General features: G+C 47.2%; 1 protein-coding gene across 1 annotated transcript; it reads left to right on the top strand.

The window, feature by feature from the left end:
• Nucleotides 1-8: 8 nt before the first annotated feature.
• FAXDC2 (fatty acid hydroxylase domain containing 2) lies at nucleotides 9-27,563 on the top strand. The gene is made up of 9 exons (XM_053567093.1): nucleotides 9-162; nucleotides 6,399-6,446; nucleotides 9,563-9,654; nucleotides 9,777-9,880; nucleotides 18,522-18,643; nucleotides 23,079-23,284; nucleotides 23,773-23,878; nucleotides 24,488-24,654; nucleotides 25,697-27,563. The coding sequence occupies exons 2-9, from the start codon at nucleotides 6,399-6,401 to the stop codon at nucleotides 25,851-25,853; spliced, it is 1,002 nt and encodes a 333-aa protein (XP_053423068.1). The 5' UTR covers nucleotides 9-162; the 3' UTR covers nucleotides 25,854-27,563.
• Nucleotides 27,564-27,800: the final 237 nt, after the last annotated feature.

Raw genomic sequence — 27,800 nt, 5'->3', positions numbered from 1 at the left:
CAGCTCTTTAATGAGATCACTGTGGCCAGCCTCCAGACTGAGTAACAACAGGGGTAGCCAGTTGCACAAGCGGCCGCCACCAAAGCAGGGGGTGCTGAAAGAGAAGAGGAGGCAGGCTTGATTGACCTGTCGCTAGGACCTTGGAAACAGCCCACTGCAGAGGTGAGTGGGAGCTTCTGGGAAGGGTGGTGTTTGCGAAAGTCAGGACATGTCCTAGTTCACTTAAAGAAGGTCAAAACACACTCCTCCCCTATCCGCACTACCCTGTCCTTTCCAGTACAGATGAGATTTGCCTCTGACGTGCCCTGAAGTCCTCTAAAGGTCTTTTGCTAATGTCTGCATTCTCTGTCTATACCATCTAGCTCCTCTGTAGTCTTGTTCTAGCTATTGACAGGTAATTATAATGAACTAGGTTTGGCTTCAAAACTCTGGAAAGGAGCAACTCCTAAGTCAGAACTCACACAAGAGGCAGATCAAACTGGAAGAGACTGGAAGCAACTGGTACCTAATTGCTTCTTATCTCTGACCTGCAATCACCTGGAGAAGATAGGCAATTTGCAATAGGTTTAATGTCTCTAGATAAATAGATTGTGCTCTACAAGCTGGGAAATCTGGTTCAAACTATTTTTTAAATTTTTATTATTATATTTTGTAGAGATAGCGTCTCAATTTATTGTCCTCTGTAGAGTGCAGTGGCATCACAGCTCACAGCAACCTCCAACTCCTGGGCTTAAGCCATTCTCCTGCTTCAGCCTCCCAAGTAGCTGGGACTACAGGCACCTGCCACAACACCCAGCTATTTTTTTGTTGCAGTTTGGCCACAGCCAGGTTCAAACCCACCACCCTCAGTATACGGGGCTGGTGCCCTACCCACTGAGCCACAGGCGCTGCCCCTCCAAGCTATTTTTATGCAACATACAGGAATTTATCAGTACTGGCTCTGGTTTTAGAATTGTTAGTAGTCTGATGGTACCTCTGGAAACTCTCCCACAAAGGTTATTGGGTGAGGGGCATACAGTCAAGTGTATAGATGGAGAAAATAGGGTAGTGGTTTTTAGTGTCTTCCTACAGGCCCTTTGGGGTTAAAGCAAGCAAAACAAGATGCTGATTTGTGGATCACTTCAGTTTCATGTGCAATTTCAACTAAATCTCTCAGGTTAGGATATCGAGATCCAATTCAATTTGCTTCTGACTTCAGATAGCAAAGTTGTTAGCAGGAAAGAAAGACATAGACTGTTCAACAGCAAATGTTGAACACATTCTGAGGGCAAAAAGCAATGCTTTTGATTCCTTTATCTCTCATTTATTCAGCAAATATCTCCTGAGTACCTGTTACATGCCAGACAAATGTTTAGTGCTGTGGATCTCATAATAAAGAGATTGGTTTCACAGGCATGGAGTCAAGTGGGACACATACCATGCAGCAAAAAGAGTGAAGAGGATATTACTAAAACAGGCCCAAGGGAGTCACTTTCATCTCAAAGTTTAATCTTTCCCTTCATATATTACATGTTTGTTTGTTTGTTTTTTTAAGGTAAGAAGGTCTTCCTATGTTCCCCATTTCCCAGGCTGATCTTGAAGTCCTGGGCTCAAGCGATCCTTTCACCTCAACCTCTAAAATGGCACATGTAGCCCCTGCCTGTAGTCCCAGCTACTTGGGAGGCAGAGGCAGGAGAATCGCTTGAGCCCAAGAGTTAGAGGTTTCTGTGAGCTCTGATGCCATGGCACTCTACCCAGGGTGATAGCTTGAGGCTCTGTCTCAAAAAAAAAAAAAAGAATTTGTGCAATCCAAATATACATGTAGCACCAGGCAAAGTGTTACGAAGGTGGGCAGCACCTGTGGCTCAAAGGGGTAGGGCGCTGACCCCATATGCTGGAGGTGGCATGTTCAAACCCAGCCCTGGTCACAAACCACACACAAAAAAAAAGTTAGGAAGGTGAGATTTTGCCAGAAACTGTGTGGAGTTTGGAGCAAGTTACTTCTGCAATTTAGGCCTAGCTCCTTAGCTATAAAATGGGAAGGGTAGACTAGATGTCCATGTGGTCTTTTTTGTTTTCATCTCCTTTAAGAATAAATTATTTTAATAATTTTATAAAATGTTTGCTAAGAGGGGCAGCGCCTGTATACTGGAGGTGGCGGGTTCAAACCCAGCCCCAGCCAAAAACTGTAAAAAAAAAAATGTTTGCTAAGAAATAATTACACATAAAGATGATATACAGTAGAATCTCCGTAGTTGACCACCTCCTTAAATTGAGACCTAATTTTCATAGACTGGACATCCCCCACATGTAGGTATTACTACAGTAGGCCTAGTTCCTTATGTTGACCACCTCTGTATGTATGGGGTTTTTTTTTTTTTTGTAGAGACAGAGTCTCACTTTATGGCCCTCGGTAGAGTGCCATGGCCTCACACAGCTCACAGCAACCTCCAACTCCTGGGCTTAAGCGATTCTCTTGCCTCAGCCTCCTGAGTAGCTGGGACTACAGGTGCCCGCCACAACGCCCGGCTATTTTTTGGTTGCAGTTTGGCCAGGGCCAGGTTTGAACCCGTCACCCTCGGTATATGGGGCCAGTGCCCTACCGACTGAGCCACAGGTGCCGCCCTTTGTTTTTTTTTTTTTTAAGAGACAGAGTCTTACTTTATGGCCCTCCGTAGAGTGCTGTGGCGTCACACTTCACAGTAACCTCCAACTCCTGGGCTTAGGTGATTTTCTTGCCTCAGCCTCCCGAGCAGCTGGGACTACAGGTGCCTGCCACAATGCCCAACTATTTTTTTGTTGTTGCAATTTGTTCAGGTTCAAAACCGTCACCCTCCCTATATGGGGCTGACGCCCTACCCATTCAGCCACAGGCGCTGCCCACCTATGTATGTATGTTAACCAGTTTGTTACAGTCCCTTGGGTGGTCAGTTTATAGTTCTACTATATTTTATGCCTATACAGTAGGATAGCTGGGGCTCGGCGCCTGTGGCTCAAGCGGCTAAGGCACCAGCCACATACACCTGAGCTGGCGGGTTCGAATCCAGCCTGGGCCTGCCAAACAACAATGGTGGCTGCAACCAAAAAATAGCAGGGCATTGTGGTGGGTGCGTGTAGTCCCAGCTACTTGGGAGGTGGAGGCAAGACAATCGCTTAAGCCCAAGAGTTTGAGGTTGCTGTGAGCTGTGATGTCACTGCACTCTACCCAGGGCCTCATCCTCCCACACAGGCCCACCACAATGCCTATTTTTGTTATAGTTGTTGTCATTGTTGTTTAGCAGGACTGGGCCAGATTCAAACCCACCAGCCCCAGTGCATGTGGCCATTGCCCTAACCACTGAGTACAGGCACTATGCTACTGAAAGACTTGGGGCAGGACCCCCCACTCTGCCCTGAGCGATGACGACCCCAATCAACCGCAAGAGACGGCGCTTGATGCAAACAGCAAGAGGATTTTATTCCAGCATGCTGGGGCTTGACTCACAACTCTTTTAGGAGCCAAGGAGTCAAGCCCTGAACAGCAGGTTTTACAAGCTTATAAAGGCAAAAACCACAAAGTAGGGAGGGGTAGCAGACATAGCAGGGGCTTTAGGGAGGGGTAGCAGACATAGGGGCTTTTCCAGATAAGAAGAACTCTGGTTCATTACTCATCTGCCTTAAGACAAGATCAGCAGTTAAACATTTGCTTAGCTTTTTTCTTTCAGAACCAGTTACCGGTTATCTGCTTCAGCTTGGGGCTATTTCCTAGGACAGTTACAAAAGGTCACATTCTTATGGTAGGGGGCGAGGGGTGCTGCTACATATCTGGTCCCCCCCCCTTTTTGGATTTGGTAGTACTTTCCTTCACTACATTCCCTTCTTAAATAACTATTTCATATTTTCTTCCTAAATACTGTACTTTGTGATTGGGAAAATCAAAGTTATGTAGAAGTATTTTATAAAATGGGACAAGAAGCATGTCTTATTACTCTCACACATCCCCTATGTCTACTATTGTATCTGGAACATAATAAATGTTTCTTAAAAGAAAGATTTTCTGGCGGCGCCCGTAGCTCAGTGGGTAGGGCGCCAGCCACAAGCACCAGGGCTGGTGGGTTGGAACCCAGCCACATTTATAATAAAATAAAATAAAAAAGAAAGATTTTCTTAGAAAAAACATGTTCTTTAGTATTAAATACACCCAAACACTATCTATTCCATTATTCATGGCTGATACAGGCCAATAGTATTCCTGTGTGTCCCTTTTGATCTCTGCATTCATCAACACCCATGCATTCTGTATTTTTTGCAGTCTCAGTAGATGTAGTAAGCACTCAATTAAAGTTCTTCCACTAAATAGATAGCAAAGCTGAAGCCAACGGCTGAATATTTCCATGCCTCCCATTTCTTCAGATGAAGAACCAGGGCATTTAAGACAACTTCTATTTCTTAGATGGGAGACTTCAAAAAGTACAAATAAAGAAATAGTCAAGTCACAGAGAGAAAGCCCAATAGAAATATAATGATTATAATACTTTAACATGTTAAATATTTACAAATGTTAATTTTACTTGCCAATGTTTCTATCTTGAACATTATGATTGACAAACAATATTAAGGAACTTCTTTGAGTGAGACCCATCTCCCCACAATGTTTGAGGTCTCCCCTAGAACTTTTCTGGCTGCATGTGTTCATGAAAAACTGAAAATGTGTACAGGCAGGGACAGAGGCACAGAAAGTAAGCTCCTTTGTCATAAAATATTCAGCAGAATGATATGGTTGGGTTGTGTAGCTTGGAGTATTCAACTACCTAGAAAAATATCTCAGGACATGGCAAATGGGTGCATTGCCATAGCTAAAGAATAAATGTCACATTAAGAAATGCTTCCTGGCGGCGCCTGTGGCTCAAGGAGTAGGGCGCTGGTCCCATATGCCAGAGGTGGTGGGTTCAAACCCAGCCCCGGCCAAAAAAAAAAAAAAGAAATGCTTCCTTGCTGGGCACGGTGGCTCACGCCTGTAATCCCAGCACTGTGGGAGGCTGAGGCAGGAGGATTGCTTGAACTCAGGAGTTCGAGGCTTGTCTGAGCAAGAGTGAGACCCCGACTCATGAAAAAAATGGAAAAACCCAGCTGGGTGCTATAGAGAGCGTCTGTAATCCCAGCGGCTTCGGAGGCTGAGGCAGCAGGATGCCCACAGCCAGAGTCTGAGGTTGCAGTGAGCTACGACGCCATTGCCCTCTGCTCAGGGCATAGGGTAGAACTGTGTCTCGACAAAAAAAAAAAAAAAAAAAAAAGAAATGCTTCCTTGTAGCCAGGCGTTGTGGCAGGTGCCTGTAGTCCCAGCTACTTGGGAGGCTGGACGCAAGAGAATCATTTAAGCCCAAGAGTTTGAGGTTGCTGTGAGCTGTGATGCCACAGCACACCACTGAGGGAGACATAGTGAGACTCTGTCTCAAAAAAGAATACTTGATTACTTTCCAAAAAGTCTTGATCCATGGAACCGGGTATGGGAGCTGACGCCTATAATCTAAGGACTCTGGGATGTCAAGGCAGGAGGGTCCCTTGAGCTCAGGAGTTTGAGACCAGCATGAGCAAGAGTGAGACCCCATCTCTAGTAAAAGAAAAAAAAGAAAATATTAGCCAAGTGTGGTGATGCACGCCTATAGTCCCAGCACTTAGCAGGCTGAAGGAGGAAGATCACTTGAGCCCTGGAGTTTGAAGTTACAGTGAGCTGTGATGACACCATTGCCCTCCAGCATGGGCAAGAGAGTAAGACTCTCTCAAAGAAAGTTTTGGTTCTTATTTTATATCAACCAACTTAGTAGAACTACTCTTTAAGTCTCAGGTAAATAAGTCATTCTTTTCTCTAACTGCAACAGCTCTTTAATAACAGGGAGAAATGAAGAGAGAATAAGTTTTGGTTTTTTTTTCCTCAGGGCCATGTTTGAACCCACCACCCTCAGTATATGGGGCCAGCACCTACTCACTGAGCCACAGGCACCACCTGAGAATAAGTTTTTATATAGCATTATAACATGTTTTTACAGTTGGTAGACCTAAGTATTTCCCATCCACTCTCCTCTACCACTCTTTCTTCTTTCTGTTTTTTTTTTTTTTTTTTTTTTTTTTTTTGCTATTCTTGCTTATTTATTTCCTCCATATAAATTTTAAAATCAGTTCATCTGTTTTTTTTTTTTGTGTGTGTGTGTGTGGTTTTGGGCCGGGACTAGATTTGAACCCGCCACCTCCGGCATATGGAACCGGCACCCTACTCCTTGAGCCACAGGTGCCACCCAGTTTATCTGGTTTTAAGAGCAAGAACAAACCTATTGGTTTAAAAAAAAAAGTCACTGCCAGTCATTGACATTGACTTTCTCTATTCCCTACTAACTTAGTTGCACATTAAAACACCCAGATTCAACTGTGCTTTTTCATTCCAGATGAAGGGAGAAGCTAGAAGTATGCTACACAAGGACGAGTCAAAGCAGGTAAATGCCAGCACCTTGTTGCCAAACTGGTGAGAAGGGGTAGCCAATGGCTCTTTCCATATCTGCTCTCACTTGCAGTGTATCTGACTCTCCCCCAAGGTTCAGGGCTGGCTGACACATGGAGATGGCCTCGTTTCAGTAACTTTGTATGACCACAGTTTGACTTTGTATGACGTTTGCCTGAATGACTGTCTGTATGCACATGGGTAATTAGTTGAAAAGCTCATAGCTGTCCTCTGTTGCCTCTGGGTTGGCCTGCCTATAGTCCTTAGTCCCTTTAGAACCACCTCTTTATATAACTACTCTGGGGACTACACAGCCACCCCATCCCCAAGCTGGGAAGCTGGGAAGGCTCTTGACCCCAGCCAACACTGTGTGTTCCTGTGCTTTACCAGGGACCTTTGTCCTGTTTATATTTCCTTTATCTGGGCTGCTGGAGAGATTAAAAATCCGCCATCCCTGAAAAATCATCTAATACTGTATGTGAAATTAAGGTTTTAATTAGATTTAATTTGGTTTGCTTTTAACTCAGAAGATGAAAAATTCTCAGAGTGTCTAGAAAAGTTCCTGAAAAGCCTCAGAATCCTAAGAAAAGGAATAATTGGAAAAGCCCACGGTAACCTTTCTACCAAACTCAGGGTGACATTTCTTTTTTTTTTTTTTTTGTAGAGACAGAGTCTCACTTTATTGCCCTCAGTAGAGTGCCATGGCGTCACATAGCTCACAGCAACCTCCAACTCCTGGGCTTAGGCGATTCTCTTGCCTCAACCTCCCCAGTAGCTGGGACTACAGGCGCCTGCCACAACGCCTGGCTTTTTTTTTTTTTTTTGTAGAGACAGAGTCTCACTGTACCGCCCTCGGGTAGAGTGCCGTGGCGTCACACGGCTCACAGCAACCTCTAACTCTTGGGCTTACGCGATTCTCTTGCCTCAGCCTCCCAAGCAGCTGGGACTATAGGCGCCTGCCACAACGCCCGGCTATTTAACGCCTGGCTTTTTTTGTTGTTGCAATTTGGCCGGGGTGGGGTTTGAACCCACCACCCTCGGTATATGGGGCCCAGCGCCCTCCTCACTGAGCCACAGGCACCGCCCCAGGGTGACATTTCAATGGCCCATATCAAAGAACAAATTCCTCAGACTGGTCTGGCCACTCCAGCCAGAGAGAGGAAGAAAGAGGGAAGGAGATCTGGGGTAGGGAGGGGAGAGGGAGACTGGATTTCCGGAGCTCAAGATATTGCTGAGCACTAGCCCTTCAAAACCTCTCCTAGCCATGAAAAATGTCTAATGGGACGGTGCCTATGGCTCAGTGAGTAGGGCACTGGCCCCATATACCAAGGGTGGTAGGTTTGAAGCCGGTCCTGGCCAAACTGCAACAAAAAAATTGACAAGAGTTGTGTCCGATGCCTGTAGTCCCAGCTACTCGGGAGGCTGAGGCAAGAGAATCACCTAAGCCCATGAGCTGGAGGTTGCTGTGATGCCCTAGCACTCTACCCAGGGCAACAAAGTGAGACTGTCTCTAAAAAAAAAAAAAGAAAAGAAAGAAAGAAAAATGTCTAAATGACTTGTTGGTTTGAAAATACTGAGAAGAAATGAATCAGTGAAGATTCAGATTGCTAGGAATGAGTTAATCAAAACAATCCATTCCTTCAGATGTTGAAAGTCTGGATTAGAACATAGCCATCTTGTTAATGAATTTTTTTTTTTTTGTAGAGACAGAGTCTCACTTTATTGCCCTCGGTAGAGTGCCATGGCATCACACAGCTCATAGCAACCTCCAACTCCTGGGCTCAAGCGATTCTCCTGCCTCTGCCTCCCAAGTAGCTGGGACTACAGGTGCCCACCACAAGGCCTGGCTATTTTTTGGTTGCAGCCGTCATTGTTGTTTGGCGGGCCCAGGCTGGATTCGAACCTGCCAGCTCAGGTGTATGTAGCTGGTGCCTTAGCCACTTGAGCCAAAGGCGCCGAGCCAGAACATAGCATCTTATTAGATTGTCTTCCCCGACCCTGTGCAGGGGCAGGTGAGCCCGAGGCACACACTGCCTCCAGTTCTTTCCTACAAAAGAACTTCTGGGCCTAGAAACATAGAACCTGAGTGTGACATGTGTCATTTCTGTCCGTAGTACAGTGGAAACTGGTGATACACTTGCCAGCTTGTTCTCCCTCTGAAGAAGCAGACTTGGTTGTTTGGCCATGGAGCTTGAAATGATTTGGAGGGGTACATATATAAGGACTTCCCAGTGATTGCCAGCAGTCTCTTTACTCCTGGGATGGCTAGTTATTTTGTCTAGCTGGCAGCCTACAAAACTCTTGCTGGAAGACAGAGGAATTATTAAAAGACAGACCATGTAGGCTTGGCAGGCACCTGTAGCTCAGCGGCTAGGGCGCCAGCCACATTCACTGGAGCTGGTGGGTTCGAATCCAGCCTAGGCTTGCCAAACAACAATGACAACTGCAACCAAAAAAATAGCCGGGCATTGTGGTGGGTGCCTGTGGTCCCATCTACTTGGGAGGATGAGGCAAGAGAATCACTTGAGCCCAAGAGTTTGAGGTTGCTATGAGCTGTGACGCCACAACACTCTGTTGAGGGCAACATAGTGAGACTCTGTCTCAAGAAAAAAAAAAAAAGACAAGACAGAACATGTGTCCAATTCACTCCCCTAAAGGCAAGACGGTAGTGTTGGGAAACTAGGCCTGACACATGAACACAGTGAAGTCTTCATGGCTGGGAAAGGACTTCTCATCACAGACTCTGTAGCTCCTTCTATGATGGCTTTCTCAACCTTGCCTGCCCATTGGAACTACACCCACGGAGTCACATAATAGGTTAGAGAGGATTCTAGACATTGGGACTTCGTAAAATCTCCTGGGTGATTCCAATGTGCAGATAGTGGGTGTCTCCATTTGCCAAGAGGACTGGTGATAAAATCCCACAACTAAAGCTAACCTTGATCTCTAATCTCTATAAACACACCAATGAGCACTTTATAAGGAGGGGCCTCCCGCAGAGGCTGGGAAAAGGTCAGCAGGTGGCACTTTTGGCTGGCTAGCACATCAGCCTCTCCACAGTGAGCTGGGCAGGAGCCTGGCTGGATCTAACCCTTTCCTGTTCTCCTGCAGGAGGGACATATCTGGGGCTCCATGAGGAGGACCATTTTAATCCTGGGCTCTGGCCTTCTCTTGTTTGTGGCCTTCTGGAACTCAGTCACATGGTAAGTCTGCTCAACTTTGATCCAGAATCTGTGAGCAGTGTGGTGGTGCCTGGGGGCAGAGCAAGGAGTAAGGAGTAAGGAGCTAGTCTTCACCCATAAACGTGATTGGTTTTTCTTCCAAGGCATCTTCAGAGATTTTGGGGTGCTTCTGGCTACTTTTGGCAAGCCCAGTGGGAAAGGCTGCTGTCTACATATGAAGGGAAGGAGTGGATCCTCTTCACTATAGGTGAGGCTCCCAAACCACCAGTACTTAGGGTACTTAATTCTTTTTCTACTATTTTATTCTCTACTTTGAGACTTCTCAGTTCATCATTCCAAGGTATGAAGACTTGAAGTTACAAAAGGGTGTCTAGAAAAAGAAGCTGAGCAGTGGAGCACACTCCCCACAGAAAAATGAGAAATGTTTTATGTGAAAATGAATGCATGTTTCTATGTGTGATTTCACAAGTGCAGAGAGCTGCTCTAGTCTGAGACTGTGTCCTCTGTACCTGGCACAATCAGTACTTGGCATCAAGTGGCCTTTACTGATAGTATGAATGGTGCCAAACAAGCTTAAGAAAATATAATGGAAGGAAAACTCCATTTAAAGTAGATATTTATGACAGCACCATCTGTGATAATGAATGTCCTCTATCATACATTTACTAAAAAAGAAAAAGTACCTGCGAATTGTTTGCAGCTAGAAGGAAAACTCTGAAATTGGGCTGAACATTAAACGTGAAAGATTCAATGAAATCTGTTTTTTTTTTTTTTGAGACAGAGTCTCAAGAGACCCCTTGGGTAGAGCACAGCAACCTCAAACTCTTGGGCTCAAGTGATTCTCTTGCCTCAGCCTCCCAAGTAGCTGGGACTACACTCGTCCGCCACAATGCCCAGCTATTTTTTGCTCGCTCTGACTCAGGCTGATCAATCCACCTACCTTGGCCTCCCAGAGTGCTAGGATTACAGGAATAGCCCACCATGCCCGGCCTCAATGAAATCTTAAATAGCCATGAACAATGCAGATTACTTACAAATGTGGGGAAAGTGGTGGGAAAACATTTTATATATTTATGTTACAATGACGTGATTACCTTGGTGATAAGTAATTACCAGAAAGATAAAATATTTGCAATTGTAAGTGTTAGAGCTGGAAGAAAGTTCAAGATCATCTTATGGCTGGGCACGGTGGCTCACGCCTGTAATCCTAGCATTCTGGGAGGCTGAGGTGGGTGGATAGCTTGAGCTCACAAGTTGGAGACCAGCCTGAGCAAAAAGTGAGAACCCATCCCTACTAAAAATAGAAAAACTGAGGCAAGAGGATCACTTGAGCCCAAGAGTTGGAGGTTGCTGTGAGCTATGATGCAATGGCACTCTACCCAAGACTCTGTCTCAAAAAAAATAAATAAATAAAAAGATCATCTTATGTTGTGTTTTTTGTGCTGTATTCCTTTTTTTTTTTTTTTCTTGAGACAGAGTCTCACTATTTTACCCTTGGTAGAGGACCATGGCATCATAGCTCATAGCACCCTCAAACTCTTGGGCTTCAGTGATTCTCTTGCCTCAGCCTCCCAAGTAGTTGGGACTACAGGCACCCACCATGATGCCTGGCTATTTTGTTGTTGTTGTCATTATTGTTTAGCAGGCCCAGGCCAGGTTCTAACCCACCAGCCTTGGTGTATGTGGCTGGCACCCTAACCCCTGGGGTACGGGTGCCAAGCCATCTTTTTTTTTTTTTTTTTTGTGACACAGTCTCACTTTGTAGCCCTCAGCAGAGTGCTCTGGCATCATAACTCACAGAACCTCAAACTCTTGGCTCAAATGATTCTCTTGCCTTAGCCTCCAAATTAGCTGGGACTACAGGTGCCTTCCATAATGCCCAGCCATTTTTTGAGACAGAGTCTCAAGCCGTCACCCTCCCTGGGTTGAGTGCCATGGCAGCACAGCTCACAGCAACCTCAGACTCATGGGCTTAAGCAATTATCTTGCCCAGGCTTCCAGGTAGCTCGGACTACAGGCACATGCCACAATACCCGGCTATTTTTTTTTTGGTGGTGGTTGTTGTTGTTCGTCAGGCCTGGGCTAGATTCGAACCCGCCAGCTCCAGCGTATGTGGCTAGTGCCCTAAGCTGCTGAGCTACAGGCGCCAAGCCTAGATACAGAGTCTTGCTTTTGCTCAGGCTGGTCTCAAACTCAAGAGCTCTGGCAATCCACCTGCCTTGGCCTCCCAGAGTGCTGAGATTACAGGTGTGAGCCACCGCGCCAGGCCCCATTCTGTATTCCTTAAATAGCCTTTGGAGTTCCAGGTAGGCAGACACCTTGTTGGATGGCCCACAGGGTAACCACCAACCTAACATTTATTTTCCAAAAGAAGAAAAAAAAATCTATTACCAAGTATAAAAGTAAATATGTGATTATTATTATTTTTTTTCTATTTTAGAGACAGAGTCTCACTTTGTTGCCCTTGGTAGAGTGCTGTGACATCACAGCTCACAGCAACCTCCAGCTCTTGGGCTTAGGCGATTCTCTTGCCTCAGCCTCCTGAGCAGCTGGGACTACAGGAGTCCGCCACAACACCTGGCTATTTTTTTTTGTCGCAGTTTGGCCAGGGCCGGGGCCAGGTTCAAACCCGCTACTCTCGGTATATGGGGCTGGCACCCTACTTACTGAGCCACAGGCACTGCCTCAATATGTGCTGATTTTAAAAATAAATATCAGGCCAAGTGCAGTGACTCATGCCTGTAATCCCAATACTTTGGGAGGCTGAGGTAAGAGGTCACTCTCTTCTTCCCATTTCTCCCCATGCTGTCACACTTAGGTCTGGATCAGTGCTCAATGGGCCAAGTGATTTCAGTTACTGTGTGCTGCAGGGAGGCTGGCTTTAAGAAGGGTGCGGCCAAACTTCCTATGTCTGAACTTACCCCCACATGCTCCCTTCTGCTGCTGTGAACCCCATTCCCCAGCTCTGCACATTCCCTGTTTCCAAGTGCTGGAACCAAGGCATCATATGCTCTGAATAATAAAGCCATCCAAAAAGTTCTCCATGGGGAGCTGTGCACTACTCTGGTTTGCACCCTTGGGGCCAGGCAGCAAGGAGTATCGGGAAAAGTCTGACCTCAAAGCTGAGTTCTTAAAGGGTCCAGAGGGATTCAATACCCAGGTCCTTCTTTTTCCTGATGCTTCTTCAATGAGATTGGGTGTATGTTTCACCAACACCCTCCTTTTACAGAAACTGACAAAACTTTCTCAGCAGGTCCAATAGGTAACCTTTGTCCAGTTTACTCTCTTGGCTCTAGAGAATAAAAGCTGTTGAAGACCAGGGAAAGACATGGTAAGACCAACAAGAGGTGAATGGAACTAGTTAGATGTATATGTTTCTCCTGCGGATGAAGAATTTAGAGTTTTGTTTTGTTTTGTTTTGAGACAGAGTCTCAAGCTGTTGCCCTGCGTAGAGTGCTGTGGCGACACAGCTCATAGCAACCTCAAACTCTTAGGGTTAAGCAATTCTCTTGCCTCAGCCTCCCAAGTAGCTGGGACTACAGGCACCAGCCACAATGCCCAGCTTTTTGTTTGTTTGTTTTTTGGTGTTTTTCTCGTTGTTGTGTGGCAGGCCTGGGCCGGATTTGAACCTGCTAGCTCCTGTGTATGTGGCTGGTGCCCTAGCTGCTGAGCTACAGGCACCGAGACTAGAGTTGTTCTTTCTAGCTGATGTCAAAGCTGTGAAGTTGCATCTGCTCATAGGCTGCAGGCTGGGGGGACAGCTGGGCAGATGGTGTATTTGCTGTACACTGTGAGCTCCTCCAGAGCAGGGGCAGGGCCTTGTTCCCCATTCTGACCAGCTAACACAGTGTCTAGCACTGAGTGGTCAAAAACTATCTGCTTCTGCCAAGGCTCACACCTGTAATTCCCAGTGCCTTGGGAGACTGAGAGGGGAGGCCCAGCATTCAAAACTAGCCTGAAAGGCCAGGCGCAGGGGCTCACACCTGTAATCCCAGCACTCTGGAGGCCGAGGCAGGTGGATTCCCTGATCTCAGGAGTTCAATACCAGCCGGAGCAAGAGCGAGACCCCGTCTCTAAAAAAAAAAAAAATTAGCCAGGCGTTGTGGTGGGGGCCTGTAGTCCCAGCTACATGGGAGGCTGAGGGAAGAGAATCACTTTGAGCCCAAGAGTTTGAAGTTGCTGTGAGTTGTGACGCCACGGCCCTCTACCAAGGGTGACAAAGTAAGACTCAGTCTCAAAAAATTAAAAAAGACTAGCTGGGTTAACAAAACATAAAAACATTAAAAATAAAAATCAGACAGTTCAGGCTTGGCACCAATAGCTCAAGTGGTTAGGGTGCCAGCCACATACACCGGAGCTGGCAGGTTCGAATCCAGCCCAGGCCTGGCAAAAATAGTGACAACTACAACCAAAAAATAGCTGGGCGTTGTGGCAGGCACCTGTAGTCCCAGCTACTTGGGAGACTGAGGCAAGAGTTTGAGGTTGCTGTGAGCTGTGACCCAGGGCGAAAGCTTGAAACTCTGTCTAAAAAAAAAAAAAGGAAATCAATTCAAATAAGTGTAGAGAAAGTGAAAAATCACCCATTCTCCCACTTCCACGAAATTACCAATATATTAGTGTATGTTTCTTACATATTAGGTATATAAGATATCAACTATTTTTTTTTTTTTTGCCAGAGCCAGTTTTGAAGCCACCACCTCTGGTATATGGGGCCAGCAACCTGCTCACTGAGCTATAGGCGCCACCCAGATATCAACTATTTTTTAACCTTTTTCATTGACTAGATTATAGACATCCTCCCATGTCAATTAATATAGGCTTACTAATATTTTAAGCTGCCTAGTCCATTCTGTTGTATGGAAGTACTCTTAGTCCATTTCCTGCTAATGAACTTTTAGTCTGGTTTAAGTGTTTTACTATGATTTTAAAAATGCTATGATGGGGCGGCACCTGTGGCGCAAGGAGTAGGGTGCTGGTCCCATATGCCAGAGGTGGCGGGTTCAAACCCAGCCCCGGCCAAAAACCACAAAAAAAAAATAAATAATAAATAAAAAGGGCGCCGGCCCCATATACCGAGGGTGACGGGTTCAAACCTGGCCCCGGCCAAACTGCAACCAAAAAATAGCTGGGCGTTGTGGCGGGCACCTGTAGTCCCAGCTGCTCGGGAGGCTGAGGCAGGAGAATCGCCTAAGCCCAGGAGTTGGAGGTTGCTGTGAGCTGTGTGAGGCCACGGCACTCTACTGAGGGCCATAAAGTGAGACTCTGTCTCTACAAAAAAATAAAAAATAAAAAATAAAAATAAATAAAAATGCTATGATGCACACTTCTGTATACAAATAGACGTATGACCCATTCTTTCTTTCCTTCCTTCCTTCCTTCTCTTCTTTCCTTCCTGTATATGTGTGTCTCTTTCTTTTGTACTTCAGATACTGCCAAATTGCTGTCCAGGACACTTATATCAATCCTATTCTCTGACAGTACTGGAAAGTATTTTCTTCTTCTTTTTTTTTTTTGAGACAGAGCCTCAAGCTGTTACCCTGGGTAGAGTGCTGTGGCATCGCAGCTCACAGCAACCTCCAACTCCTGGGCTCAAGCGATTCTCCTGCCTCCGCCTCCCAAGTAGCTGGGACTACAGGCACCTGTCACAACGCCCCACTATTTTTTTGGTTGCAGCCGTCATTGTAGTTTGGTGTGCATGGGCTGGATTCAAACCCACCAGCTGAGGTGTATGTGGCTGGCGCCTTAGCTGCTTGAGCCACAGGCACCGAGCCTTTTTTTTTTTTAAAGACAGATTCTCAGGAGCGGTGCCTGTGGCTCAGTGGGTAGGGCACGAGCCCCATATACCGAGGGCCCAGCCAAACTGCAACGAAAGAAATAGCTGGGCGTTGTGGTGGATGCCTATAGTCCCAGCTACTCGGGAGGCTGAAGCAAGAGAATCCCCTAAGCTCAGGAGTTGGAGGTTGCTGTGAGCTGTGATGTCACAGAACTCTATGGAGGGTGATAAAGTGAGAGTCTCTAAAAAAAAAAAAGATAGAGTCTCAAGCTGTTGTCGTGGGTATCGCAGCCGTGGTGTCATAGCTCACAGTACTCTCCAACTCCTGGGCTCAAGTGATCCTCTTGCCTCAGTTTTTCTTTTTTTTTTTTTTTAATAGAAACAGAATCTCACTTTATCACCCTTGGTAGAGTGCTGTGGCGTCACACAGCTCACAGCAACCTCCAACTCCTGGGCTTAGGCAATTCTTTTGCCTCAGCCTCCCAAGTAGTTGGGACTAAAGGCACCACCACCATGCCCGGCTATTTTTTTGTTGCAGTTCAGCCAGGGCTTGGTTTGAACCCGCCACCCTTGGCATATGGGGCCAGTGCCCTACCCACTGAGCCACAGGTGCTGCCCCCTCAGTTTTTCTTTTTTTTTGAGACAGAGCCTCAAAAAAACAGCACCCTGAGACAGCACCCTGGATAGAGTGCTGTGGCATCACAGCTCACAGCAACCTCCAACTCCAGGACTCAAGTGATTCTCCTGCCTCTGCCTCCCAAGTAGCTGGGACTACAGGTGCCTGCCACAACACCAGGCTATTTTTCGGTTGCAGCTATCATTGTTGTTTTGGTGGGCCCGGGCTGGATTCGAACCTGCCAGCTCAGGTGTATGTGGCTGGTGCCTTAGCAGCTTGAGCCACAGGCGCCGAGCCAGTTTTTCTCTTTTTTTTTTTGTAGAGACAGAGTCTCACTGTACCGCCCTTGGTAGAGTGCCGTGGCGTCACACGGCTCACAGCAACCTCTAAGTCTTGGGCTTACGCGATTCTCTTGCCTCAGCTTCCCGAGCAGCTGGGACTACAGGCGCCCGCCACAACGCCCGGCTATTTTTTGGTTGCAGTTTGGCCGGGGCTGGGTTTGAACCCGCCACCCTCGGTATATGGGGCCGGCGCCCTACTCACTGAGCCACAGGCGCCGCCCAGTTTTTCTCTTTTTAGTAGAGACAGGTTCTCACTTTTTGCTCAGGTTGGTCTCTAACTCCTAAGCACAAGCAATGCACCCGCCTTGGCCTCCCAGAGTGCTAGGATTATTTGCGTGACCATTGTGGCTGGCCTGGGAAGTATTTTCCAAATTCCAACTGCCACTAGACAGGAACAGGAAGGGCACTAGAGAAAGGCACAGAAACAGAGTTAAGTGTTGCCTTGTCCTTTAGGATTTTTTTTTTTTTTTTGTAGAGACAGAGTCTCACTTTATTGCCCTTGGTAGAGTGCTGTGGCATCACACAGCTCACAGCAACCTCCAACTCCTGGGCTCAAGCGATTCTCCTGCCTCTGCCTCCCAAGTAGCTTGGGACTACAGGCGCCCACCACAATGCCCAGCTATTTTTTTTGTTTTGTTTTGTTTTGTTTGCACTTCGGCCAGGGCCGGGTTTGAACCTGCCACCCTCAGTATATGGGGGCTGGTGCCCTACTTGCTGAGCCATAGACACCACTTGGGATTTGTTTTTTTTTGTAGAGACAGAGTGTTATTTTGTCACCCTCGGTAAAGCGCCATGGCGTCACAGCTCATAGCAACCTCCAGTTCCTGGGCTTAGGTGATTCTCTTCCCTCAGCCTACCAAGTAGCTGGGACTACAGGTGCCTGCCACAATATCTGGCTATTTTTTTTTTTGCAGTTTGGCCGGGGCTGGGTTTGAACCTGCCACCCTCAGTATATGGGGTCCGGCGCCCTACTCACTGAGTCAGAGATGCTGCCCTCAGGATTTTTTTTTTTTTTTCAAGGCAGAGCCTCAAGCTGTCGCCCTGGGTAGAGTGCTGTAGCATCACAGCTCACAGCAACCTTCAACTCCTGGGCTCAAGTGAGTCTCCTGCCTCTGCATCCCTAGTAGCTGGGACTACAGACACCTGCCGCAATGCCCGGCCATTTTTCGGTTGCAGCCGTCATTGTGGTTTGGTGGGTCGGCCTAGATTCGAACCCGCCAGCTCAGGTGTATGTGGCTGGTGCCTTAGCCCCTTGAGCCACAGGAGCCAAGCCTGGATTTTTTTTAATTTTAATTAATTATTTATTTTTTTGAGATAGAATCTCACTCTGTCGCCCTCGGTAGTGCTGTGGTGTCACAGCTCACAACATCTCAGACCCTTGGGCTTACGCGATTCTCTTGCCTTAGCCTCTCAAGTAGCTGGGACTACACGTGTCTGCCACAACACCTGGCTATTTTTTTTTGGTTGTAGTTGTCATTATTGTTTGGCAAGCCTGGGCTGGATTTGAACCTGCAAGTTCCGGAGTATGTGGCTGGTGCTGTAGCTGCTGATCTATAGGTGCTGAGCCTAGAGTACTATCCTAATATATTTTCTCATATATATATTTACACACACATAATGTATATACAAAAAATATGAAAACCACTAACCACCTTGAAGTTTGTTGTCCCCATTATATAGCTAAGAAAAAAATAGAGGGCGGCGCCTGTGGCTCAGTGAGTAGGGCGCCAGCCCCATATGCCGAGGGTGGCGGGTTCAAACCCAGCCCCGGCCAAACTGCAACCAAAAAATAGCCGGGCGTTGTGGCGGGCGCCTGTAGTCCCAGCTGCTCGGGAGGCTGAGGCAAGACAATCGCGTAAGCCCAAGAGTTAGAGGTTGCTGTGAGCCGTGTGACGCCACAGCACTCTACCCGAGGGCGGTACAGTGAGACTCTGTCTCTACAAAAAAAAAAAAAAAAAAAAAAATAGAGACATTCCTTAGGTGACTTGTTTTAGTACTCACAGCTAATTTGTCACATAAGAGTGACAAATTAGAATCAATGTTTAAGACCTCCCTGGCTGTCTTTGATGCAGCCTTACTCACCATCAAGTGTTTTCAGTTAATACATGTGCTGTGAGAACCTGAAGTCACCCTGATTGTTTCTGCTTCCCAACCTCAGGAGCCATCCTAGTGCCTGCTCTGTTCTTCTGGTGCTTGAATGGGCTTCTGCTGGTGGTCGACACAACTGGAAAACCAAACTTCATTTCCCGCTACCGAATTCAGGCTGGCAAGAACGAACCTGTAAGTGTTCCTACAGCCCTTCCTGGTTAAAGCACAGGAGGTAAGAGCTAAAAGCTACACTCAGAATTCTCATCACTATCCCAGGAGAGACCATGGCCAGAAGGAGCCACGTTATGGACAAGGCTACCTCAGTTGAGAAGGTTAGAGAGAGGAAATAATTTGCCCAAAATCTCAGAGCTGTTTAGCTAGTGGGAAGTCAAGAGTAATGTTCTGGCCTCCTGTTCCCAGCTCAGGCTCTACACCTGCCTGTGCTGCCCCAGGGGAACAGAGACAACAATGGCTGGATGCTGAAACAGGTAACAGCTGTTAAAGCAATGGGTAACTACACTAGATGGCTAGATGGTGTGGATTCTGAATGTGTGAGTGGTAGTGGTTGTTTTTTTTTTTTTTTTTTTTTTTTTTTTTGAGACAGAGCCTCAAGCTGTTGCCCTGGGTAGAGTGCCATAGCATCACAGCTCACAGCAACCTCCAGCTCCTGGGCTCAAGCGATTCTCCTGCCTCTGCCTCCCAAGTAGCTAGGACTATAGGTGCCTGCCACAACGCCCGGCTATTTTTTTTGTTTGCAGCTGTCATTGTTTGGTGGGCCTGGGCTGGATTCGAACCTGCTAGCTCAGGTGTATGTGGCTGGCGCCTTAGCTGTTTGAGCCACAGGCGCTGAGCCTGCTTTGTTTTTTTTTTGATTCTCTTGCCTCAGCCTCCCGAGTGGTTGGGACTACAGGCGCCCGCCACAACACCTGGTGGTTGCTTTTTAAACAAGTCCTCCTTCCTAAATAGTTATTCAACCTAGTATAGTGCAAAGTACCTAGTATAGTGCAAAGTACTAGTATAGTGCAAACAACCTAGTATAGTGCAAAGTACTAAGGGCAAATCCATGAAAAACAAGGCCCAGACTGCTAAGGAGGAGCTCTGATTTCCACAGCACCAGGAAGTGAGTCCCACTGGCCCCTGAGCCTGGATTACCTGCTTGGTGCCGACAGCCTCCAGAGAACCTTTTCTTACACAACAGGGAAGACGTTGATTCTGAAACCCAGGTTCTTTCCCAGATGAGACAATCATTTCTGGGGGAATCACCTCAGTTCTCAGGGCCGTTTGCCCCAGCCAGCACTCCAGAAAGTCAGAATGAAAAATAGTGCTCTCAATGCAGTTCTGTGGAATAACTCCTTCCCAAACTTAGAGATGCCGGCCTGGCTCATAGGCCTGCATGTGGCCTGCATGCCTCCTCCTGCATTTGAGGCAACAGCTGGCAGCCAGCCCAGTGGGCTTCCTCTAGGCTCCTCTTGGCAGGACATGGACTAAAGCCTAAAGTGTCAGGCCGCTGCTTGGTCTGTCAGAACTTATCATCTGTCAGATCATAGCTAACTCCTTGGCAGTCATCACTGACTACACGATTACATCTTTAAGGCCAAGTATTACAATAACCTAAAATTGTTCAGAGATGGAAACATAAGCTTTGAGGTATGATGTAGATAGAACCATGATGCAAACTCAGGCGTTCAGACTGCAGGGGGGCTCATACTCTTAACCGCCAGGCTGTCAGCTCTCAAGAACAGGGGTGTCCAACCTGAGGCCTGCAGGCCACATGCAGATTATTTGAAGCCTGTCTTGTTCATCCATGGGGTTGGATATTGTGCAAATTATGCATAAATCTTTTTTCTGCCTATCAGCTTTCATTTACGTTTTTTTGTTTTTTGTTTGTTTTTTTGAGATAGAGTCTCACTATGTCACCCTAGGTAGAGTGTTGTGGCATCACAGCTCATAGCAACCTCAAACTCCTAGGCGTAAGCAGTTAATTCTCTTGTCTCAGCCTCCCAAGTAGCTGGGACTACAGGTGCCTGCCACAACACCCTGCTATCTTTCTGCTGCAGCCGGCATTGTTGCTTTGCTGGCCTGGGCTGGGTTCAAACCCGCCAACCTCGGTGTATATGGCTGGCACCATAATCACTGTGCTGCAGGCAAGCTGTGTTTTTTTAGTTGTTGTTGTTTGTTTGTTTTTGCTTCAGCCTCCCGAGTAGCTGGGCCTATAGGCACCTGCCACAATGCTGGGCTATTTTTTAGAGATGGGGGTGGGGGAGGTATTCTCACTCTTGCTCAGGCTGGTCTCAAACCCATGAGCTCAGGCAATCCACGTGCCTAGGCCTCCCAGAGTGCTAGGATTACAGGCATGAGCCACCCACAAAAGCATTGTCTGACCTTCTCTGTAAACCTCCAATCAAGCCATCACCCCCCAAAAAGGCTCCACCACAATTTATTTCAGCAAGTTCACCAATGATGTGGTCTCAGGCTTATCTCATCCAACCACTAGAACATTTCCACAGTTGTCATTCCCTTATCCTTGATATATTTCTGCTTCCAGGACACCCTACTCTCTATGTCCTCCCTGTGTGACCTCCCCTCCTACTTCTCACCACCTTCCTCCCACATCCCTCCTCCTCCAATCTCCAGTCACAGGCCAGAAACGTGACCGTCTTAGAGCCTTGTCACCAGCTGTTGCTTTGGTTGGAAGGCCCTCTCTCAGCTACCTGTTTGGCTAAGGCCCTCACTGTCTTCATCTCACCATGTCAATGAGTCCTGCCCTGACCAATCTGTTTAAAATTAGTGGTTTACCCCTTACCTGACACTCCCGATGCCGCTTTCCCCCTTTTTTCTTTTTACCAAAGCACGTATCACCTTCTAATATATATGTTTTTACATTTGTTATTTCTGGTCTGTTTTCCCCACTAGAATATAAATTCCAGAAAGGAAGAAATATATTTTGTATCTGGGTGCAATGGCTCATGCCTGTAATTGTAGCACTCTGGGAGGCCAAGGTGGGTGGATTGCTTGAGCTCAGGAGTTTGAGACCAACAAAGTGAGTCCCCATCTCTACTAAAAATAAAATAGAAAAAATAGCCAGGTACCACTAGTTCCAGCTACTTGGGAGGCTGAGGCAAGAGGATTGCTCAAGCCCAAGAGTTTGAGGTTGCTGTGAGTTAATGATATCACGGCACTCTACCTAGGGCGACAGAGTAAGACTCTGTCTCAAACAAAAAAAAGAAATGTATTTTCTTTCCATTGCTTTCTTTTCCAACACCTGGAATGCTGAATGCTACATAGTGGATGCTTAATAAATAACAGTTGAACAGGCTTGGTGCCTGTGGCTCAAGTGGCTAAGGCACCAGCCACATACACCTGAACTGGCGGGTTCGAATCCAGCCCGGGCCCCCCAGACAATAATGACGGCTGCAACCAAAAAATGGCCGGGCGTTGTGGCACGCGCCTGTGGTCCCAGCTACTTGGGAGGCGGAGGCGGGAGAATCGCTTGAGCCCAGGAGTTGGAGGTTGCTGTGAGCTGTGATGCCACTGCACTCTACCCAGGGCGATAGCTTGAGGCTCTGTCTCAAAAACAAACAAACAAAAACCAGTTGAACAAATGAATAAATAGATGTGATACCCCTGTCTTGGTCAAGGTTTTCAGAAGACATGAATGGCCTTATCTTACATGTTTTCTCAAAATAGGTCAGCCAGACCCAGCCTCACATTGAGAAGGAAGTAAAAAATTAGAGTGAATTCTGAAGTCAGTTTATGCACATAGTGCCTGGAAAAGCTGGAGGAAGAGGCAGGCCTCCAGTCCGGACACCATTCTGAATCCAGTCCCACTTTGGGGCAGAAAACCCTCCAGGGTGCACAGGGAACTCAGGGAGGAATCCCTTCTAACCAATCTCAAATGAGTTCATTAGCACCCAAAGAGTGACCTTTGGTCACTAGGCTATCCTCTAGAACCTCAGTTGTCTGACAAAAGGAAGGATCAATGGATTACTGATTCTTGGAAGAAGTGCTGGCTGTAGTACTGAGGCTGAATGGGGTTTGGGCGTTTGGGGCCAGTTCTCTACAGCAGACCCAGGTGAAAATGCTTGGCCAGTGAAAGCTCCACCGTGAAAACCAGAACATGAGTCAAGAAGCTAGACAAGCAGTTACCTGCCTTACCTCCTTCTTTGTTCTGGGCCTAGTCCAGTGAAGGTGGACCAAATGAGGAAGCAGATGACCTTGATCTCTGTGCCCCATCATGAACAAGGTTCTGAGAATAGACAGCCTTCTTTAAGTGCGGTGGAAGTTCCTCAAGTTACCTGAAAGGAATACCTGGGACCTGGCCAGAGAAATAAGGAGGGCAGTGGTGTTTGTGGAACGAGAGAGAAGGCAGGTCAGGCACAGCCTGAATGCTGCCAGGAGGGCATTTCCAAGGGCAAAGGCATTATTCCTTGACTGAACAGCCAGGGCCTTATTCTGTAATGTTTCTAACCCCAGGGCTGGGCGGCTATCAGGAGTTGTTGGCTATGCCCAGCCATCACTCCTTGAGTGAAGGCCTCCTCTGAGCAGGTCACAATAAAGCCTTTTTCTCTAGAAAGGAAAGACTGACTTCTCACACTTGTCCATCTCTCTGCTTCCCTCCTTTGGGCAGGTGGACCCTGTGAAGCTACGCCAGTCTATCCGCACAGTTCTTTTCAACCAGTGTATGATCTCTCTCCCCATTATAGTCGTCCTCTATCCCTTCCTCAAGTGGTGGGGAGACCCCTGCCGCCGTGAGTTGCCTACCTTCCACTGGTTCCTCCTGGAGCTGGCGATTTTCACCCTGATTGAGGAAGTCTTATTCTACTATTCACACCGGTGAGCAGTCCCTACCTGAGCACAGCTGGCTCCTCACCCTGCCTTGGGCTCATTTATCAACAAGGTAACTTGAGGCCTCTGAATTGTTGATATAGGGCCAACACCCCTGGCCTCAAGTCTACAATTCAGTAACTATCTGTCCCCCATAACCAACAACAATGGACAACTGAGAATTGTCCAGAAAAGAGCAAGCTTCTCCATTTGTTTGGCAGTCAGGGCAGTTTCCCACTCACTACCTTACTGAATCCTTCCTGGGCTCCCCATTTACAGCTAATAGAGTGAGTACAGAGGCAAAGTAACCCACCCTAAACCTATGCAGCATAAGGGATGGAGTTGGAACTTGAAGACAGGCCTGAATGCTAGTCCCATCTGTTTTCAGTTTGGCTCTATGGATGGAAATCCTAGTTCCTACCTTTGGTTTCTCATGGTTTGGTAGGGTAGGGAGAGTGAAGAATCAGCAGATTATTAACTATTAACTATTTCCCCAGACTCCTTCACCACCCAGCATTCTATAAGAAAATCCACAAGAAACACCACGAGTGGACAGCTCCCATTGGTGTGATCTCTTTATATGCCCACCCTATAGAGCATGTGGTGAGTTGAGCTCTACTCTCCCCAGAGGTGAAGGACAAATGCCCCTAACCACTTTCCCTAAAGTCCCTTAGCAGAAAATTAGACCACAATGGCCCTGTCTTTCTTCTTCCCATTAAATAGCTGCCATAGGCTCATACACAGCCTATGGCACATACAAAAGGGCTGGCGGATTCAAACCCGGCCAGGGCCTGCCAAACAACAATGACAACAACAACAACAACAACAACAACAAAATAGCCAGGCGCTGTGGCAGGTGCCTGTACTCCCAGCTACTTGGGAGGCTGAGGCAAGAGAATCACTTAAGCCCAAGAGTTTGAGGTTGCTGTAAGCTGTGACGCCACAGAACTCCACTGAGGGTGAAATAGATTGTGTCTCAAAATAAATAAATACAAATAAATAAGTAAATAGCTGCCATAGGTTAGCCAACCCAAGTTATCTCATTTAACCCTCCCAACATCCTGTTTAATCCTGACTTTGCTAATGAGGAGGCTACTTTTTCAAACCTGAGTCAAGGAACTTTTTCTCTGGTACTATCATGGGGCAAAGGACTCAACTGGGTTCCTTCCCTCTCCCTGCTTTCAATCCCTTCAATCATCCCTCCCCTTGCAGGCCTCCAACATGCTGCCGGCAATGGTGGGTCCTTTACTAATGGGCTCCCATTTATCCTCTATCACCACGTGGTTTTCTTTGGTCCTCATCTTCACCACCATCTCGCACTGTGGCTACCACCTACCCTTCCTGCCTTCACCTGAATTCCACGACTACCACCATCTCAAGTAAGGACCCCTTCCCCATAGTGGGCCCCTGGGCAATAACTGCCACCCTCACTCCTCAAGCTTCTGATGGTGGACATTGGTGTCTCAGTTTAAATGGGGCTGCTAATTGGGAAAGACGTCTGAAAATAGTGGCTACACTGGGACCACCTTACTCCTTTCCTTCTTTCTGACATTGGGTACAACTGTGAGTATCATTACTTGGGTTCTGGACCCTAAGATAGCTAATGTAAGCTATGGACACTCTCTTCAGAAAAACGTGTATATGCATACAAATCCTGCATGCAGTTCCAGGGAAATTGTGCTCCCGGGCTTTTTCAAGTATGGCCTACTGGAAACCTCGTCTGCCAGAAACACCCGAGAGCCTTGTTTAAAATGCAGGTTCTTTCAATCTCTCCCATCTCTACAAAAAAAATTAGCTGGGAGTGGTGGAAATGCACCTGTGGTGCTAGCTACTCAGGAGGCCGAGGCTTATCACTTAAGCCCAAGAGTTTAAAGCTGCTGTGAGCTATGACGCCAAAGCCTCTACCCAGGGTGACAAAATGAGTTTGTCTCAAAAAAAAAAAAAAAAAGTATCTGGGGGGTGGCGCCTGTGTCTCAAGGAGTAGGGCACATATACCGGGGGTGGCGGGTTCAAGTCTGGCCCCGGCCAAAACTGTAAAAAAAAAAAAAAAAAAATGTATCTGGGAAAGCAAGGGCTGTAAAACTGCATTGTACTAAGTATTCCACGGGATTCTGATGGAGGTGGTCTCTGAACCATACCTGAACAAGCCAGTTCTGCCAGAGGTTCTCAAATTGTGTGCAACAGAATCATATAATGAGCTTTTCAAAGGAGGACTACAGATTTTGCAGGTCTGGAGTGCCCCTGTAAATGCATTTGTAACAACCCCTCTCCCCCAGGTTATTTTGATGCTGGTGGTCAAGATGGTGGTGACAGGTGGGGGTAGGCGGGCTGAGAACTGTATGAGAGGCCTGTACAAATAAAATGGAGATCCATACAGGGGCCTCCAGCGCTAGGGCTATAGCACCTCCCTCTCTCCTCCAGGTTCAACCAGTGCTACGGGGTGCTGGGGGTGCTGGACCACCTCCACGGGACTGACACCATGTTTAAGCAGACCAAGGCCTATGAGAGGCACACCCTCCTGCTGGGCTTCACTCCACTGTCTGAGAGCATCCCTGACTCACTGAAGAAGATGGAGTGAGAGGGCTCTAGTGTCATCCTGGCTGTCCCTTCAGCAGCAGCACACCGAGGTGTCCAAGGCCTCCTAACTACACCTAACAGCTCCTTCTGGTGCTGGGGTGGGGGAACCAGATATCTATCACTTTGCCCCTTCCTGTCTGTTCCAAAAGGCTCTTCTCACACCCTTCTTCTCAAGACAGGGCCAGGACACCCTGACAAAACATTACAGGAGGTCTCAGTTCTTGATGTGCCAGATGGCAGCCCCCTCTTCCCTCCAGCACATACACACTAAGTCGATGACATTTCAACTCTGCCCCACCACAAATGTCTTCCTTCTGGAAAATAAAATCACAGGAGCTCCTCCCTGGATTAAAACTGAGACACCAAAGAGATGCAGTCCAGTGGAAACCAAAGACCAAACCTTGAGGAACTACTAAGCTGAGGGCCCTTTTACTCACAAGGGGGAAGAGTCAGAGTTGCTGCCCTTTGGAAATGCCCAACTGAGGCCCTGTTTGAAACAAGTAGCCTGTTTGAATCAGGACCAGAGGATTAGAACCTTTCTCCCCGATTAGCCTAGAAAAACATGGCTGAGCAAAGGGCAAAACCTTTCCCCCTCCCAAATGGCAAACCACCTCTTCCAACACCATTTATTCAGGATGATTTTTTTTTTTTTACTAGAAACATTATCTAAAAACCACAGCCTGGTGTAGTAGCATGTGCCTGTAAGTGCCAGCTACTCTGGATGCTGAGACAAAAGGATTACTTAAGCTCAGGAGAGTTTGAGACCAGCCGTAACAACCTGGGAAGACACCATCTTAAAAACAAAATCACAGAGCTGCTTGGGTTCAAGTGGTTTCTGTTCTGACCTCCCTTTAGCACCCAGATACAGCCAGAAAGTCTGTTGCTCCCAAGAACAATTTGAAGACCATTCGGATTTGAATCAGAAAGATCCCTGCTATCGTTCACTGAATTTTTATGCACTTTGTGTTTATTTCTAACTTGCAGTTCTCTTTTTTTTTTTTTGTAGAGACAGAGTCTCGCTGTACTGCCCTCGGGTACAGTGCCGTGGCGACACACGGCTCACAGCAACCTCTAACTCTTGGGCTTACGCGATTCTCTTGCCTCAGCCTCCCGAGTAGCTGGGACTACAGGCGCCCGCCACAACACCCGGCTATTTTTTTGTTGCAGTTTGGCCGGGGCTGGGTTTGAACCCGCCACCCTTGGCATATGGGGCCGGCGCCCTACTCACTGAGCCACAGGCGCCGCCCTGTAACTTGCAGTTCTCTGTTAAGAAAACTACTTGCTGGGCAGCGCCTGTGGCTCTACAGAGTAGGGCGCTGGTCCCATATGCTGGAGATGGTGGGTTCAAAGCCAGCCCCGGCCAAAAACTGCAAAAAAAAAAAAAAAAGAAAACTATTTGCTATGGCTTTTAAAAAAAACTTCTAACATCTGACAGGGCTAAGTCTTCAGACTGGACTATCAGAATGGTCTTCTTCCTATCAACCCTAGGACCCTGGAGGACTTGCCCAATAGGCCAACTGATCACTTACCAGGCAAATCCTCCCTGGCCTTCCAACCTTGCCTGCCCTCCTCTGGCCTTGGTGGACCCAGCTCCCTCCGTAGGATGGTTTGTGCCCTTAGCTTCTAGTACATCAAAGCCTAAGTTCTGACAGCTACTGGCTTGTAACCATCACCTGTTCCTACAAATAAAGATTTGCGGGAAAAAAGACAATTTTCAGTACACATGGTAGGAGAAAGAACAGATATGCGTTTCCCCCTTTAAGGTCTGTAGTTTTTTTGTGTGTGTGGTTTTTGGCCGGGGCTAGGTTTGAACCTGCCACCTCCGGCATATGGGATTGGCACCCTACTCCTTGAGTCACAGGTGCCGCCCAGGTCTGTAGATTTTTAAGTGCTTGGGAACCTGTGGCCTTGGGGCCACCACATTTAGCTTTCTGGATCCTTGAGTGTG

Source organism: Nycticebus coucang, chromosome 17 (genome assembly GCF_027406575.1).
Source record: "Nycticebus coucang isolate mNycCou1 chromosome 17, mNycCou1.pri, whole genome shotgun sequence".
Lineage (NCBI taxonomy): Eukaryota > Metazoa > Chordata > Mammalia > Primates > Lorisidae > Nycticebus > Nycticebus coucang.
Note: the sequence above shows the minus strand (reverse complement) of the source record. Positions and strands in the feature narration are given on the sequence as shown.